Source organism: Lagopus muta, chromosome 7 (assembly GCF_023343835.1).
Source record: "Lagopus muta isolate bLagMut1 chromosome 7, bLagMut1 primary, whole genome shotgun sequence".
In the NCBI taxonomy this organism is placed as follows: domain Eukaryota; kingdom Metazoa; phylum Chordata; class Aves; order Galliformes; family Phasianidae; genus Lagopus; species Lagopus muta.
This window is the reverse complement of record NC_064439.1, coordinates 45,909,428-45,927,970: the sequence shown is the minus strand read 5'-3', so window position 1 is coordinate 45,927,970 and position 18,543 is coordinate 45,909,428. Positions and strand designations below refer to the sequence as shown.

Here is an 18,543-nt window from a genome sequence, read left to right as displayed (position 1 = left end):
CAGTAATGGCGGGTAGTTGTTTTCTGAACACCAATCTTAGCATTTCTGGTCACCTAAGTGTAGAATCTGTGGGAGCAAAATTCCTTATGATTTGATGTCAGCTCCGTTTGTGAGTTGTCTGATTTAGTTGCCTTTGGTGGTGTGCCTGAAGGTGACAGGCTGCAAAATGGAGAAGTACCACCTGTGCAAGACTGGGGTTTTCTGCCTTTGCTCCCTCTGGCCTGCTTCTTTTCACAGTTTTCAATTTCCTCACATTTGGAAATGTGTAGTTGACCTTGGTTTTTGGAGGATGCATGCTAGTTCACATGGCTTCAAAGCTTGGGTACCAAATTACTCTGGTTTCATATAATTTTTTTAAAGCAAAGCGGACTGGTCAAGTGTCAGTTTTGAGGAAGTCTTGTCTATCACGTACTTTTTCCACCATATGGCTTAGATACTATAATGAGAACAATCCAGTTGTTAGCAGTCAATCCTGCCACCATCTGTGTCTGTTGTGCCGTGGATAGATGTGCTGACTGACACGTTAAGCCCCACCAAAGTGGAAATATTGCACTGTAAGGGTAGGCCTGCACTGGGGGCTTTGACAGGATAAGACTACAAGAGCGTTGTTTTGTCAGGTGAACTGGTAGATCTATACTGAAAACTACTCATTTGCCAGGGGTAGCAAGGTTTTGGTCACCTTAACAAAGCTTTTCTCTATTCTTTGGCACACACATGGCACATGTGATGCTGACTGAGGTGGATAAACATGGAGGAGGTACATGCAGCTCACGAGGGCTGTGTTTGTGTATGCAGATGTGTTGAGTTTTGTGCTCTTGGCTGTGTTAGCCTGGGCTTTGTGAGGCAGATTTGAGCTTGTATGAATCAGATTGACAGTTATCTGTCTTAGTCATGCCTGATGTGAGCTGTGGATGAGACCTTGCTGGTCAGGACTGTGGACTTATTTTCTGCTTTAAATATCTGCTGGGTGCTGGTAATAGTACAGTGCCATGATAATCTTGCAGTAAGCATGTTCAAATCTAAATAAATACATACACACACACACATATACATATATATGTATTTTTATATATGTATATGTATATATATATAGGAATTCCTTGTTACTGTTTATGTCAGTGCTTTCCTTTATGATCACTAATTCCCAAGTCTTACAGGTCATTTCCTTAATATCACTGAAGAAGCCAGAATGGATCCTAGTGCAGTATATAGATTTTTGGAAGGAAGATGGAGATAAAATGCAGGGGTGGAGGAAGGTTTGTGGGCACTGGAGGGCTGTCCCTTGCTCCTGCAGGGCACTGCAGCCCCAGCCTTGTGTCATGAGCTCCCTGACCTCTGCTGTGTAACTCAGTTCCACTGGCTTTTAGCCATGCATTGGGAAGTCCTTAAGACATATGTTCTGTCTTTTGTTGTGTATGGTGTTTTGGTTTTTTTCTTCTTTATTCTCTGCTTATCATAACGGCACACTTTATTTTATCATTTTTCTGGAAATGTCTTTGAATTTCTAAGACAGCAAAAGCTGCTGGTGAAAAGGCTGGTGGAAGTACCAAGGAAAGTATTCTTGACCAAAGCACTGCTCTTGATTTCTCTAGTGCTTCTCTCCCCTCCTCACAGTGAGACTTCAAAGTTCTGTATTCAGATTCAACCAGGAAGCTTCAACGCTCTTCATGTAATGCCAGACTAAACGTTACTGGCACTCAGATGCCACCAACTGAGTCTTGGTTATGTACCACCAAACTACAGCCTTGCTCTGGGACACGTGTTTAGCAGGGTGACCTGGGTCCAGTAAGGTTTTTAAATGGCAAGCATCTCTTGGATGAGTATATGCATGTATGACAAGGTATTGCATTAAGTTTCTGAGCATGTGTAAGGAGACAGTAGGAGCTTTAACATATTTAACATATCTTACGTCACATTTTATTGATTCCCAAGTTTAACTCTGTTTTGCAGGGACACAAAGGCATATTCTTTAAATATAGTGCCTGTTAATATTTGCATCCCAGCCCCGCAGAGTTTTATCTGTAGCTTTGTTGTGTGTGGCAGGATGATAGTGTAGCATTATGCTCACTCCCAGACATGCTCAAGTGATTTAATTAAGGACTAGTCAGTTTTTCCAGCAGAATTGGGCTGGAAAAGGTGCCATTTCTGGAACAAGGAGGCCCTACCAGACACGGAGTGATTCAGAAGAGCCAGAAAAAGAGCCAAATGCCAGACACCACTTACATTATCAGATAATGCCTATATTTGGAAGCTCTAAGTCACCTTTGATTTTATGGGCTTCTACTTTTTCTTTCAAATCTTGGTCTCCTTCATTGTTGGACAGATTTGAATAATTCTATGCAAGTTCAGTAACTTGCCCGTGTCCAGTTTGAATGACTCAGAGGAAATCAGTGTTGCTGCAAACACAACGCTCTTTGTAAGCTGCTGTCTTCCTGCAGGATTATGGGGAAGCAGACTTGCTTTGAAAATTAAAAAAAAACCACAGTAATTATCCTGAGAACATTATCAATCCTGTGAACATTATATACAGCATTTTCCATAATGTGAAGTCTGTTGGATATAAGACAAATCAGTTTGAAGGCTGATGTTATTTTCTTAGCTGAATATTTTAAGAAATGTGATATGGAAGAGGGAGAATGCATTTCACCACACTACAAATGAAATGAAATCCACCCTCTTCCTTTTCATAGTACGTTGGGGTTTTTTTGTTGTTTGCTCTCAGGTGGTTTGAAACAACTTGTGTATTTTTTCTGAGTAAATATGACTGTCATCAGATTGCGTTTCTAACTTACAGTAGTGTTCTCTTGTGCTGCCTGAATTATGGTGTAGTCAAGGCCTTGGCACAGGAATAATGCGTGAAGGAGTAGGTGGAAGTGGTGATGGAAAAGCCTTCTGTATTGCCCACCCTGAGTTATGAATGATTTTGGAAGTGAAGCTGGGTTACCAGTGTCTGCACCTGATTCCTGTTAGAAGATACATGAAGACAGGTTGCTAAATTCTGTATAATTTCATATGTGCATTTGATTTGCCTGCTTTTTATTTACTGGGCTGCTCCTCTACAATCATTGAATTACTGGCAGTCTCAGGCCCTCTGTGGTTTGATCTCATGCATTTGGGAATTTGAGGATTATTTTCAGCTGCGTATCGATTTTAAAATCTCTTCTTAAATTAAAAAAAAATAAAATCAACAAATAATGAGTTAGAACAGAGTGATCCTTTTGAGCCATTTGTCCAATTAACCTTAGCGTCTCAGGAATCGGTTTTGCTTCTGTTCAGTCGAATGCAATGTATCTCAGCCCTTAACAACCAACATCCCCTTCCGAGGACCTCGGAAGCCTTTCCACAACACTTAACGTTTGTAACTGCTGCCACTGTCTTGGCATTGCACCAGCTTGCAGAGACACAGTTGGAGAAGTACAGGAAAGGGTAAGTCAGCAGCAGGAGAAAAGTCTGTGGGATGGCATCCAACTCAGCAAAGCGTTTCCGGAAAGTGCTGTGCATTCCGGGCTGATGCCTGATGTACCCTGAACTGAGATAGGATAGCAAATGTGTGAACATAATGAGCAAAAGTTGAGTAATTGTGCATGCACCCAAAAGGATTCTCCTGTAACTTCCTCTAGTTCAAAAGCTTGAGGTAATCTTCAGAAAGGGAGATTTTTCACTAGAGGAAATTAATGATAGCCATTCTCCTTCTCTCTTTCTTGAAAAAAAAATAATGTCTGTGAGATGATCCCATATCTGGGGGATAATGTAAAGAGGATGCTTCTCTGCTGCTCTTAGTCCTCTATACAGTAGAAAGCTCCAGAATTTACAGGAGGGCTGTGCTGAACATCTCACTACACTGTAGGTACCTTTTCTGGACGAGAAAAGGAATTGTGTTCTAATGGAAATTAGTATCTTTAGAGTCACAGAGAATCTGGGAGTTTTGTGCAGCTCCCTTCTTAATTTTGCTCTAAATCTCATCTTTATTGTAGCAGCACATTGCAGAGTAATCATGTATTTTCTGCCACTGATTTGTTATCATCAGGAACAGCAATGCTATAAAATGGAGCACAAGCTCTTCTGCAGTGGTTTGGACCGTGAACCAGCCATCCTGCCTTGGTGTTAATGGATCCTGCTCTACTCTCCTTACTGACGTAAGAAATGTCTGTAGCAGCCCAGATTTTGTCCCTTTGGAGAAAGCTTGGAATGGCTGATCCTGAGAGGATGTAAAGAAAATGAGCACATCTCAATTTTCCATCTAAACATCAGGAAGCTTCCATCTAAGCATGAGGAAGCACTTCTTTGCTAGTGCCAGAGCACTAGCACAGGCTGCACAGAGGCTGCTGTCTCCTTGAAGATCACCAAAAGCCACGTGGACGTGAGCCTGAGTACCCTGCTGTGGGTGCCCCTGCTTGGGCAGATTGACTCCAGAGCTCCCAGCCAACCTCAGCTAGTGTTGGTTGTGGTTTGGGTTGTTTCATGACCATACCTTACTGCCTCCCAGGGTGCTAGGGAGAAGTTTGGTGTTCTTGCAGCTTTACTTTCTGTTGTGCACTCGTGCTTTGGGAATATCTGCAGAGCAGGGTTTATGAATCATTGTTCCGCTATTGCAACAGCGTAGCAGTGCTGAGGCCAGAGCATTAGTTAAGCATATATCAGACCTTTGGCATAAAGGCCATTGGTCCTGCAAAATGATGTCCCCACCTCTGGAGGTGGCGGAAAGAGCATGGCAGGGAGAGATCTGCATGCAAGAGAAAATTAAGAGAGCACTATGGGACCTAGGGAATCACTGAAATGGGGGGAAAAAAAAGTAGTAAACTACTTCAGTTGCCTACAGTCTGTTAGCTTGGATAATGCTGCCATTTTGCCCTCTGATGCTGAGCATCCATAATTCATGTTTTCCCCCTTTTAGTTCCATTACAGCTTCCTTTCTCTCCATAACAAATACTCCAGCCACTCACATAATGTAATAGGATCCATGAATGCAAACATCGAGGGAGCAGCTTTTGTCCGCCTGGCATTATGCCGGGAATTTGCCTGATGGATTTCAACTTCTCTGTTCCTTCCATTTACTCCTGGTTCTGTTCCCAGCTGCAGAGCCTTGATGTGCTTTTTGTTTTTAAACCTGTGTGAAGGCAAATCAGTGGTGACTAGACATCGAGGAACAGCTGCTTTCATCCAAGACAGGAAACTGCAGCAGAGCTCCCCTAAATAGATATGTATGTGTATGTGTATATGTTTGTATCTATATATATGTATACATTTTTCTTCTATATAAATATAAAAGAAAACATGGCTCCCAGGTTTGACCCAGCTTTCTGCTTACTGCAGATGTATTTTTTTCCTGGGGACCCTTCCATGCTGTTTTGTTGTGTCATTACCTGGCATGCTCTCCCAGCATTGTGGTATGGTGCCTCCATCCAAGGCTGTCAAGCTTTCTCCACAAGCTCTCTGGTAGCTCCCAGCAGATGTTTGACCTGGCAGCAGGCAGGGTTTTCCCTCCTTTTAGGGAGTGATTGAGAAGACACAGATGTTTTAGTAGAAAAGGAGAAACTGATTTTATTTCCCTGTCAAACTTCATACATGTAGATGGAGGAAGTTCATGAGGATGAAAGTCATTAAGTCTGCTTTTACTCTTACTGCTGCTTTTGTTGTTTTGTCTACTTTTCTTGTTACTGTTGGCTTGTTTTTTTTTCTTTTAAGTTGTTGGAACTTGTGAGGGAAAAGAGAAGTTTGCAAATTGAACACGCCAGCAAAAATTGAGAGGGTTCTTCATGATGTGTGCATTAATGTGGCCTCTGTCACCACAGCTGGAGGCATGATGTTGAGCTCATTGCCTGCCAGGTCACTGTGTGGTCAGCAGCAGGCAGTGGCACAGCTTGCTGCCCATGGCCAGAGCTGGAGCTGGTGCTCATCTGTGTGCCCTGAGGCATCTCGGTGCTGGATGTTGGTCTTGCTGCTGCTGGGGGTCTGCGGCTGCCCAAAGTCCTGGCCTGAGAAGCATGGTCTTGGTTTTTCTCTGTGTGTCACTTTTTGGCTGCTCGCTTTCTCCACCCTGCATGAAAGAAGCCAAAGAAGCACATGTTCAGTTCCTCAGCTTCTGGCTGTATTTAAAACAACTAAAAAAGTAGTTAATCACAGTCCTTAACGTTGCCCTGGCTGCAGTGGGCTGTGATTCCATCTCCCAACCTCCACAGTAAGCGTGTAGTTGCAAGAGCCGCTTCCATAACCCATTGCCATGATCACCCTTGGGGTGAGAGCCTCAGTAGTTGGTTTCCCCAAGATATCCAGGAGTGTTAGCATAGCTGAGTCATGCTTTTCCAGTGTTGTTTTTTGACTTATGCACATCATTTTTTACAGTGAGGGTAGTGAAGTATTGGAGCACGTTGCCCAGAGATGGGGTGGAAACCCCATCCCTGGCAACACTGGATGGAGCTCTGAGCGACCTGATGTAGCTGTAGATGTCCCTTTTCATTGCAGGAGAGTTGGAACAGATGACTTTGAGGGGTCCCTTCCAGCTCAGACAGTTCTATGATCTAGGGGGAGCCTTGTTCTACCCCACATGGGGCTGCAATCAGACTTCAGTTGTGAGTAGCTCTTCTGGATGTTTAAAAGATCTATTCAAGGATGTGTAAATCTACCATAAAACTTCACTGTGGACCAAGAAATGGTTAGGGGATCTTAAGAACAGATGGAAGAAGTTTATGGAATGGAAGGGAGGAAGGAGGGAATGATTTATTAATGCTTAAAATAATTGTTTGTGGATGAGTAGCTTTTGCATAGGCTATTTATAATAATGTCTGTGAAGGCTGAAACTACATGATCTTTGTGGTGCTTTTCAACCCAGGCCATTCTATGATTCTAGATGGAGTGAGATTTGATACAGCCATTCTCAGAGGAAGGGTCCAGAAAACAAAGAGAAGTTAAACAGCTTTTTTTGATGTTGTTAACTTTAGTCAGGCTTATGGGCTAATAGAAAGCATGGAGTTTTTGGAAAAACCTCAAGCCCTGAGCAAAGACTTGTAACCTTGCAAAGTGAAGTGAGATTGCTTCTTGGTTCACACTGCTGACAGATGAGAAGCCCAGCTTGGTGTACAGGCTCCTATTGAAAGTAGAAAGGCCCAGAGAAGATCATTACTTGCCCTGCACTGTGTACTGTAAGGGACCACAAGCAGGAGGCAGCCAGCAGAGCCAGGGGGTGGTTCTTAGGAAGGCCCTGACTTTCCCTTTTGCAAGAGCAAAGGCAGCTTGTATGCAGTGGCAATTCAAGCAGGGACGTGAAGTGTGGTGCAAAGATGCGATGATGGCTTGTGGTGAGCAGGAATGCCCCAGCCAGCAAGGAATGTATCAGCAGGTCTGTGGTAGTGGAAAAAGCCTTAATTATTCCTGCATAGGATAGATGGGATTCAGGAGAGGAGCCCAGTCCTACTTCTTAATAACCAGAATACTTTCAGGAAAGGATTGCAACACTGCCCAGAGGAGCAGAAATGTTGTGTAGCTATAGGCATTCACTCAGCACCGTGACTAATCTTCTGGAAACTCAAAGGAATTCCCTTAGAGAGGGAATGCCATGCATCACCCTCAGCCAAAAAAAGAAAAAGTCACGTGTTTCCTTGACATCACATCACGTTTGTGTGTTTTTACTGCTGTAGGAAAGTTCTTCGTTCTGATCACTGCATGCTTTCAAGTGTTTTGAGTATGGTCAAGGTGCAAGGATATTAAATTAGTAGTTTTTTAGAGTAGTTTTGTTTGAACAGATCACAGAGCAATGGAGTCAGGAAGTACTTTTAGAATAGTTTCAGATACAGCCAGGGCCGCTTTCGTCATGTCAGTACAGTTACTTGCAGTGTGGATCTATTACTAGTGTACTTGAAGGCTGGTGGATTAGAGCAGGTGCTCTGGTAAGCAAAAGGTTTTTTTTAGAGAACTCATTTTTCTTCAGCTTTTCTCATGAGTTAGTGTTCACTTACTGAGGTTGAGGATGAAAAAGACCACAGGGTACGTGAACAGAGCACATAAAGGCAGCATTGAACAGACAGCAAGAGCTTGGAAGCAGTGTGATCTTCTAGTAACTGGCTTTGCCTTTCTGCTACATCAGAACTGTCCCCCAGTTGCCAAGCAGCGATGTTCCCTTCTGCTCTGAAATCCTTAACAGGCATGTAAGCTACAAACAGCGCATGTGGGTATGTGCTGCTTCCAGTATTGTGGGATTGCTGGAGTGCCTAAATAAACAGCTTGATTTTTTTTTCTTTTTCTCCAAGCATGAAACCCCCAGTGCAGCATCTTTGGAAGAAGCTGCATGTCTAAGCTGACCTTGCAGAAAGCAGCACGTAGAAACATTACTTGGAGTTGCTGTAAGAGATAGCAGTAAATAACTGGCTATCAAGCACAATTTTCCAGACAGTGGTTCAGTGACAGTGCTCCAAGGAAAGAAGCTTCTTGTGTGATATATGAAGGGTGTATGTCACCTGAGTGGAAAACAACAAGGAGATTTCAGAAGATACTTAAAAAACATTGATCTCTATAAGTTTAGAACAGGAGATGAAAGTCCTTCCTTAGTGAGAGTCGAACACGAGCTGTCAAAACTGTTGTTGCAAATCTTGCAGCGGCTTAGAATTCACTTTTGCTGCATCTCTGCAGGACGTGAATGTTTAGAGGGGAGCTCTTCACCTCCAAGCAAGACAGCATCCCTGTAAATAAGATGAGATAAAGTGAAAAGGATTCATGCTTCTTATTTTATTACTTGCTTTTCTGTAACTTGGTGTAAATTGTTTTAAATAAAAACACACTGGCTTAAGGAATTTCTGTGGGACTTTTTCACTGTAAATGGGAGGGTAGAACTATGCAATGAGATGTTTATCTCTACTTGTATACTTGCATTTTGGCTGTCTACTTTGTCTTTCTTGTGCAGCTGTTGAATGTCAGGTAGTCCACAATTAATGTTTGTGAAACAGATCAGTAAATTGTTAGAGGCATCAACAGCAACGTTGATGAATTTTTCCTTTAATGATCAAACGTTCGAAGTGTCGGGCAATGACTGCCTTCAAAAGGAAAATAAAAAAGTAATTTGCGTAATTACAAAGCCCTTGTACAGCTTTTGAAAGGGGGTGACAAATTGCTAGCTTTCACTGTGTACACATGGATGTGAAGCAGTCTTTGTAGAACTCCCACTGGCTGTCAGCACTCTGAATTCTCCATGCATGTATGCTAGACTTTCTCCCTCTGTGCTTCTCCAAAATGTACTGCACCAGAGGCTGGGCACCCAACACTAAGAGGTGAGCCCCGAATTCAGAGGCAGGCCTTGATCATGGCTATATCAATACCACCTGTGTTATTTGGAGAGTAGTGATATCCATGATGTGTGGGCAAGATTCAAGGCAGTGCATGTTCTTACAGTATTTTTAAATGCCGTCTCTCGTTGCTTCTGTAGTTCAGCAGAATACCTTTTCTTTCTGATTATCTCCCTTTTCATAGAATCATAGAATGGCCAGGGTTGGAAGGGACCTCGAGGATCATGAATCTCCAACCCCCCTTCCACAGGCAGGGCCGCCAACCTGCACATTTAATTCTAGACCAGGCTGCTCAGGGCCACAACCTGGCCTTGAACACCTCCAGGGATGGGGCATCCACAGCCATTTCTGAAACATCTCCAGTCTTCTCTGTCTTGGTAGTAATAGGCTCTGGAGGCTGGAAATTGATGGTCTGGGACTATTGTATAATTCTCTGGATGTAGGCTTTTTGTGATGCTTTTGAAGATGTCTGAAAACTGGAAATACATTAAAGTGAAAAGACATTTGCGTTGGGGATTTTAGGCTGTGAATACTTGTAATGGAAAGCATTGTGGTACAATAGAAGGGCATCACTAAAGTTTTGCTGGCTGCTGTTACAGGATGGACATACATAAATAATGTATAGGACACTGGTGGATTTTCCAGAATTATGCAACATTGCTCTGAGGTTCAGAAAGCCTGATAAAACTTCTTGTAGTAGTGCATGGCAGATTATGTCCTTTGGCAGACTGCTACAACAGCTCTGCACCCTCTATTGAATGTGAGCTTTTTGCTGTAGTGGCTCTTTGCTGTGACGGCCTCGAGTCATGAGAGTAATTTAAACAATGTTTATGTGCATAATTTGACTCTTCCACTGCAACACAAAGGTTTGTGTAACCCCGAGTAAAGGAAGTTTTCCTTGGGACTGCAAGGACTGCGCTGAGCAAGTGTTTTTGAGGCTGGGTAGGGTCACTAAGTCGTTACCTAAATTGTGCATCTGTTGGGCTCCAACTGTGGAAAAATCACCGTTGTTTTGTACCGGAAAAAACTGAAGGATGAGTTCAGCGTGGAACGCAGTGACTTAAAAAGAATGGGGAATTGACACTAGGCCCTGCCCCAGGCATGCTCTTGATTTTAGTTAGATGTGACTGGTAGTGGTCTGAACATCTGTAGAGTTTCATCTGCTTTCAGGTTCCTCTCCATCTTGGAGGCCCTTCAGCTTGGTGGGGATGCAGCGAGTTCTTCCTGAAATGCCTTAGTCTGGGCAAGATTGGGCTTTTGCAGTAAGTGGGGACACATACAAGTAACTGATCTTGATGAAGAACAGGTAATTTACAGTTACTCATTAAACTGACAATGAAAGTGTAGATGTGGTACAAGGTTCTCTTACATACCTTGGTTTAGCAGTGATTTTATCTGAGTAACTGGTCTTACAGGGCAAAATCCTGCTGGGACAACTTGTTAAACGCAGTTCAGTGAACAGGTTTTAGCCTCTAGAGGCAGACTTAGGAAAGATTCAGTAGGTGAGGAAGTTCGGTTTGCTTAGCAAGTGGCCTTGCTGGAACCATTATTGATCAGTCTCTATTAGCCCAATTTCAAACACTTATGCATGTTTTCCTCCTATCTCCCTCAGATTTCTTGAGGGTTCTCTTTGTTACTGTATCTCATTTGTAATACTGTAAATCCCTGGGAATGGCTATTGCTGAAGTCATGGAAGTTGTTGATACTGAAGAACTGAGTTGATGAAAAATGATAGAAATGTTTATACTCTTTCCCTGTGTTTCCTGTTCAGAAGGTCCTTCAGTGTTAACTTAGGGTATTGAAAGTGTAATGATCAGTGCAGTTTCTTTGTGAATCAGATTCAGATGTGCACGTAAGGCAGAAACCAGAAAATCTCTTTGGGACAGCTAAATCAAAGTAACACTGTTTCTCTGTTCCTTTGTTTTATTATATCCTGAGTGCTCTTTCATCTATACTTCTATAAGCTTCTTCCAAGTGTGAAACTGAAAGGAGAAGTTCAGTTCTGCTGTTACTTGTGTTTCTGTAATGCTTGCAATGGAGTGATTCACTCTCTTTTCTGTTTGTTTTTTTTCTTACAGTATCAAGCTTTTGGCTGTGCAGGAGCTGCTTGATAGAGAAGCACTGGAAAAGGTATTTAAAATGTGTTTAGTACAACAGTAGTAATAGCTTGGAGCTCTTAAAGCACTCTGTGTTGGTAGGATTTCTCAACACTGTGGAAAATCATGTGGCATAAAACAGGACCTCTTTCGACCTCCATAGCACATGTAGTTGAGGGGGCAACACTTTGTCCGAGTTGTCTGGTTTTGGTGTTTTTAAAATAATCTTGGAAGGTTTACAGCCACTCCTCTTGCAAAACAGGATAATATTACCAAACTGTCATTGTGTGCAGTAGTCAGCTTCTCTGGCATCTCACACCCAGTATATTTCTCACCTTTCGTCAGACGTTCACCTCCCCTTGGCCCAAGGCCTCCAAAAACAAGGCTTAGCCAGAACAAATGACCTGGTGGGAATTGCTCTTTTTGCCATTATTTGAAGCTGTGCAGGAAGCTCTTCAGAAAAACTCTGCAACAGAAAAAGGATCTTTCTAAATTGAGCTCTGAATATTTGACATCTGCTTTTATACATTGCCGAGTTTAAAGAATTTAAAAGCCCAGTTTACCCCTCTGGAAAACAACACTATGGAATTATGTAAGTCTAAAGAAATTCAGTTGTCTTTATTTGTTAAATACAGGAGGCTAAAAGTAGGCTAGAACAAGATTCCTTGCTCTTGCAGGTTCAGGCTTGAGAATGCATGCTGAGTTTTATATTTGTAAATCATATATCTGCATGATATTGCAGGAATGCAGAATATTATCAAATAATATTTTAGTATTCATTACAAGATTGATTTTCAGCTGGTTTCTTTTTTCATGGGAAGATTTCTGTAAGTTAGCTGTGGACATAATAACCTAAAATTATTGCACCACAATTTCTAGTGTGTCATTATTTCCTTGGCTACAGTGATCTATGTTGTTTTCCCAGTATATATAGTCTTACATATTTTATTATTTTTACGTGTTTTTCCCACCTTGCCTACTGAGAGTGATCCCACCATGAGAAGCTTTGTGTTATGCAAAAAGATAACTTGTTAAATTCTCAAAACCCTGATGTTTGTCGGTGGAAATTTGGCCAAAAGTCTTCCAGTAATTTTTGCATTTACATTGAGAGTTGCGAAGACAGAAGTGGTGATAGGGTATAATTATAGGCCCTGGCTCTGAACCAGCTTGTCTTACCCCTGGTGCTGCTCATCAGGCCTTTGTCTCTGTGGAGTGCTGCTGGCACCTGTAAGTACCACAGCAGCCCATTAATTAAACAGGAAAATAATCGATGATCTCTGCGAAACAGCCAGGTCACATGAGAATAAAAGAGTCATCTCTACTTGGAGGAAGTTCTGGGTGGAAATAGGGATTGTGTTTGTTTTGGCCACAGTCCCTCAGGCCGTCCCAGCAGGTACCCACATGGCGTGGCAAGCGTGTGTACTTGCTAACCCAGCTCACCCTGGCTGTCACAGGATGGTGTTGCTGACATGTTGGCATTCCTCTGCTGCAGAACGGCCACAGACTTTTGCCCAGGGCAGACATGAATGCAGGTGGCAGGATGCCAGGTGGTAGCTTGCCTCTGTGACAGTCTCCTTCCCACAAGGGTGTGAGGCCATCCAGGCTGCAGAGAGAAGTATTTTAGGTACCCAGGTGTGCAGACGTGCCTCATCCTATAAGGAGCTTCATTTCCTCTGCCAGGAGCACAGCTCTGCATCTTTCTTTTTAGATAATAACCAGAGTGAGGCACCTAGCCAGGTGACATTTCACACTGGTTTCTGTTACAGTATTTAAATCCGTTTTGCATTTCCTAATGCAACAAGTATGCAAAAACAGCTGCAGTCATTGGTGCTTTATGCCAGCAGACACATAGGAAGAGTTGTCTTCAGAATACTTTTTTCTTTGTTTTGTTAGTAACTTTGTGTTTTCTCTTAAAGGCACTGCTGATAATAATCTGGGGGCCACATTCTCAGCTGTAGTAAATTAGCTCACCTTTGCTTAGCAGAGATACTTAAATTTGTGTTTGCTGTTCCTCCAGCCTGCATCTTTAGAAGGAAGTAGTGATGGTGCTTTTGGGTTGGACTTCTCCATTCTTCTGCATATTTTGTGTGCACATACTTCATCTTTTAGTCTGGGATAGACCAGCAGACTTCCTGTGGTCTGCAATACAGGCTCAGGGTGAGCAGAAACCTCTGCAGTATTTCTTCCAGTAAAAGCAACACTTCAGTGTGTGTAGAGCAGGAGACTAAACTGAAATGGGTAGCAATGCTCCCATTAGCTGCAGTCAGCCTTGGATCAGTACCTGCATGCAATTAAATTTGGGTGTGGGTGTTATCCTTGACATTTGCTGTGATTTTGTGTTTCAGTCACCTGTAAGTAGTTCATTTGCATCTGGCTGTATCTCTGTGAAACTTACTGTTTAGCTAAAATACAGAGCTAAAAATATCCTTGTATTCTGTCAAAAGTTTCCTCCAGCAGCCCTCCAGGCATTAACTCTGGTTCTTGAGTTCGTCTCTCTGCCTTGAGAGTTGAGTTACTGTGGAAAGTTAAATAATCTGTACAACAGCTTTCTATTTAGTAAACCACTGGTAGCATTTTATAAGGTAAGCTTTCTTTTGGGATCAAGTAATGGTAAGCCATTATGTTCCTAATTGTATATTAGTAAATAAGTACATCTGCTGTTACTTGAAATGAGAAGGGACCATTTACTCCAAAGATCAAGCAGTTTGCCAATTTCCCACCCAGTAAGCACAAGTTGTGTAATTCCGTCTGCTCAGCACTTTTTAGAAGCGTGGAATTCATTTACAGAATGACAATTGTTCTGCTTGCTGTGAGAAGTGATTTAGAGATACGCTGGGCAGGCTTATGCAAGATAGGAATTGGGGTGAGAACTGTCATTTTTTTCAGGGATAACGTTGAAGTTGATAGGTTTCCAAGCTGCAAGTTTCATGTCAAACTCTGTGCCACTGATTGCAAATTTCTGTTTTGGGAGCTTGGTCCAAGAGGTCAGTGAAACAAAAGAAAGAAGAGAAATTAATTACCAATAGGCTTACATTCTCTGTTTGGGGATTTTCACCTTCACTGGTGAAGCTTTGGAAGTCACAGATAAAAAGGGGTTGAAAGTTCTTTACCTGGTGTTGAGGTCCTGTAGCTATGAAGTGTAGGATACATGAGTTAGGCACCAGATGTGGCCACATAGCTTCTAGATGACTTAATATAGAAGAGATCTCTTCCATCTCTTGGCCAAACATTATGTGTTTGTCCACAAGGCACTAATGCTGGTGTGGACACAAAGAGTTGGGATGATAAAATGAGTAAACTGATCAGGCTTCTCCAGATAATTTTTTCTTCCTCATACAAAAAAGTTATTTCTTTCCTTGAAGAGAGCATCTTTATTCCATTGAATGAAAATGGAAGCTTAGCAAATGTAAGCAAGCAAAGGCTAGAATCTGTGCTATTTTTTCTGACTTTTTCCTCAGCTGCACAGGCAACAGCTGGAATTGTCTCCTGTAATGGGAATCCCATTTCCTATGTTTTGTCACTCATAGGAAAGAGTAGATGGCTGTATGTGGGTGATGCTCACTACATACAGTGCCTCCCTGCCATGCAGAATTTTCATACCATGCCTGAGGAGTCAGTGAGCCACAACTGAAGTGACACCAAGGAGGTGGCATTATTTACTAAGAGAATTTAGTATTCTGATAGGTAGCTACCTGCCAGCAATCAGAAGCGGGTCTTGTCTGAGGGGAAATGCCTTTAGGTGTTGAACAGGGTGAGTAATTTTATCTACTTTTACAGGGTAAAACCCAAGAGATCAGGACAGGAGGGGGTGCTTCTTTCTTTTCCTGTGGCATCACGCTAACAGTGAAATTTCAGCTACTGTGAAAAATGAGCTCATAAATGCTGAGCTGCCCTGTGCAATCCCTGCTGTAGTGTTTGCCTTTCTACACGGCGCACAGAGAATTTTAACTAGAAATTTGCTTTTGTTTTCTTGATCCAGTGTACTGTTTCCTCCAGATATTATCTGAACATAAAAAGTATGACGTCAATTGAGGTTCCAGAATTTCCAGTATGAAATGAATCTGCTGGAAGTTTTTTATTTATCTTTTGTCTGCTTTTGAGTAGATTGAGCCAGATCAGTGCTTAATCGTGATTAAACCCATTGTAATCTCCGTTCTTTATAAAATCCCTCTCAGAGCCAGGCAGGTTGTTTATGTGGGAAAGGCTATCTGTAGGAGTGTTGCAGTGTTTGGAAGAGAGCTCCTGTTTTCCATGTATGTGGGTAAGCACAAGCTGTGTGTTCACTCACTAGTTGTAGCTGCACTATAGTAGGCTTCACATGAAGCAGTTGATCACCAGAGCCATGTGTCTGGCCCATCATCTTGGTTAGGATGCTAAGTGGCTGCTCATGTCCTAAATGCTGCCCTTGCAAGCAAACCTTAGTCATCGCCTTCAGGCCAACCTGGGTGCTGCCACTGATGATTCCTGTGGGAAGCACAGGCCATCCCCACTGCAGGTTCTGTGACTGCTGTCTGAGATCTGCAGGTTAAACCACTTGGAGTGTAGCTGTTGCCTGTGCAGCCAAAATATCCTGTGTTGTCCCCTATGGGGACAGGCTGAGGGAGCTGGGCTTGTTCAGCCTGGAGAAAAGAAGGCTGTGGGGTGACCTCATTGCAGCATTTCAGTACCTGAAGGGAGCCTACAGAGGGGAGGGGAATCAACTCTTTGAAAGGGTAGATAACTGCAGGACAAGGGGAAATGGTTTGAAGTTGAGGGAGGGGAGATTTAGGTTGGATGTCAGGGGGAAATTCTTTACAGAAAGAGTGGTGAGGTGCTGGAACAGCTGCCCAGAGAGGCTGTGGATGCCCCATCCCTGGAGGTGTTCAAGGCCAGGTTGGATGGGGCCCTGGGCAGCCTGGGCTGGTATTAAATGTGTAGGTTGATGGCCCTGCATGTGGCAGGGGGTTGGAGATTCATGATCCTTGAGGTCCCTTCCAACCCTGGCCATTCTGTGATTGCCACCACTGTTGAATCTTCTGGAGGGCAGCATCTTGCAGCAGTCTCTGAGAGAGAGGGCTTGTCCTAGCCTCTTGCAATCTTCCTTGGCTTTAGAACTACTGATTAAAAATATAAGGTAATTGACAGTGAATGAATTAGTCACTGGAGAGCAGTTGAATTTACTGTTCTCAGAACTGTCCCTTCCGGAAAGACGTTGACCCCTTTGAAACTTAAGTATGCTAGGATGTTCCCTACAGTAGCAGTCTAGCTTTCAGAGAGCAAGAAAAGGAGATGTGGGCTGTGCCATCTTCCTGTTGTCTTTCTTTCCTTTCTCTTGCTTGCAACCTGTGCACAGATAATGCTCAGCAGTGCAATCTTTTTTAGACCTCATCCCTAGATCCAGAAACCTCCGGGTAAAGGTAAGAATACCTAGTATATACCTGTGCCACTAAGCTGGTTTCAGTTGATTGGAGCACAAGGCCATGGTTTCTGTCGCAGTAACTGTTAGGGAAACCACGAGCTCAACCCAGACTTTACAAGGGTGTAAGGGAAATGTGTAGAAGTTGAAATGCAATTGAAGTGTATCATATGGATGTGAACATCAACTTTGCTCTCACTCGGAAGTGACATACCTGATGGCATTCAGGCCAATCACAGTGTTCTGCTGTTGAATTGTTGACACCACTTCTTGCAGTATGGGAGGCTTCTTCCAGGTTATCCCATCCACGTGGTCTGCAGCATGGGAAGCACATGATCTGTGCTACTCGTATCTCTGGCTTATCTTGATTGAATGTTTTTTTTCTGGTTGTTTTCCATCTTTTTTCTTACGAAGCACTGCTATGCACATTACTGGGAGCCATGGAGGGCACAGTGGCTCCTCAAATGCCTTTCTTTAGGAGGTGCTCTGTTATTCTGTCTGGAAGCATAGCTGTGCGTCTGTGACAGCTAGTGATATGGACACTGCTCCTTATACCAGATGGGCTTTTTTTTCGTGAAGCATCTACTTTGGTCCCAAGACAGAAGCTGATCTCATCCGTCAGTTAAATCATTCTTTACGCTTCCAGACCAAGGAGAGATGAAAAATGTATGATTACAAATGTGTTGAAGTTTTGTCTGAGAGTAATATGAAGAGTCCTTGATCTGTCATTTTTTCCTTGCTTTTTTTTGTAAGGTGGCAGAAGACAAAACCAGTTCATAGAACAGGACTGTTTCTTTTCCCTGTTTAGTAGTTTGTCACAGCAGCAAGAGTTTTGTAATGGCATCCTAAATCTTTTTTTTTTTTGTCTGCTTATGTGAATTAAGTAATGTGTGTGCTCTCTATGGGGAGCCAGAGTTCATTGCATCTATTTTAGCAGAGCTTTGGTCAGGACTGGAGAACAGTGTGTGGCCTCTATGGGAGGGGTGGGTGCTGCAGGGTGAAGACAAAAGACCATCTATGACATACAAACCTTTAGATAAAGAATGTGCTGTTTCAGAGAGGAATGAGTGTCCAATCAGACTCTTTAAATTAAGAACTAGAAGGGTGAAAAAGATTTAAGAAGAAGCGTATGAGATTTAAAAAAGAAAGGTGAGATGATGTTCTAATGATGTTCTAATGGTAGCAGCCTGAAAGAGATGCTCCTAATAATAAATATCCAAGAAATAAATAATGGAATAGGATACAAGACAGATACAAATAGCTTTACAGAAGGTGGCACAGTGTCCTGTAATGTGGTGTAATCAATGCCTGAGGGAAGAATAAACGTTTGAGACTGGTAATGGTTGAATCGTATTATATTACTCTTCTCTTCCTTGTTTTTGGGTTCTTATCATGAGAGAGAATGTTTGTTCTAAACAAAGATGTAAACTAGCCAGGGAAGATGGTAATATAACAGTTGGAAGTAAATGTGAAAGTAAAATGCCCTGTGAAATGGAGGTCTTTATAGAGGAGGTGACCAAACTGACACAGTAATGAGAGCTGTTCCTTTGTCACAGTCAGAGCAGTTCTCCTAACACACTGCTTTATTCTTGCTCGTGATGCATATCAGCACAGTCCAACATTGCCTCTCTGTATATCCCAGAAGCTTCAAGAAAAGAGATCTTACTTGCATCTGTAGAAATGAGTAAACTTTGCCATTGTAGTGGATTGGGACCTAGCAGGATCGTGTGCTTGTGCAGCTTTCCTTGATAAATAACATTCAAAACTGTCTGATTGCCCC

At 42.7% G+C, this 18,543-nt stretch overlaps 1 protein-coding gene across 4 annotated transcripts in view; it reads left to right on the top strand.

The window, feature by feature from the left end:
• Positions 1 to 18,543, top strand: part of EEPD1 (endonuclease/exonuclease/phosphatase family domain containing 1) — a 77,788-nt gene that overhangs the window by 39,550 nt on the left and 19,695 nt on the right. For all 4 annotated transcript variants that reach the window (XM_048950849.1, XM_048950848.1, XM_048950851.1 and 1 more), the window contains one exon: positions 11,351 to 11,402. In XM_048950849.1, the coding sequence (XP_048806806.1) occupies positions 11,351 to 11,402 (52 nt within the window). The remainder of the gene's footprint in view (positions 1 to 11,350; positions 11,403 to 18,543) is intronic.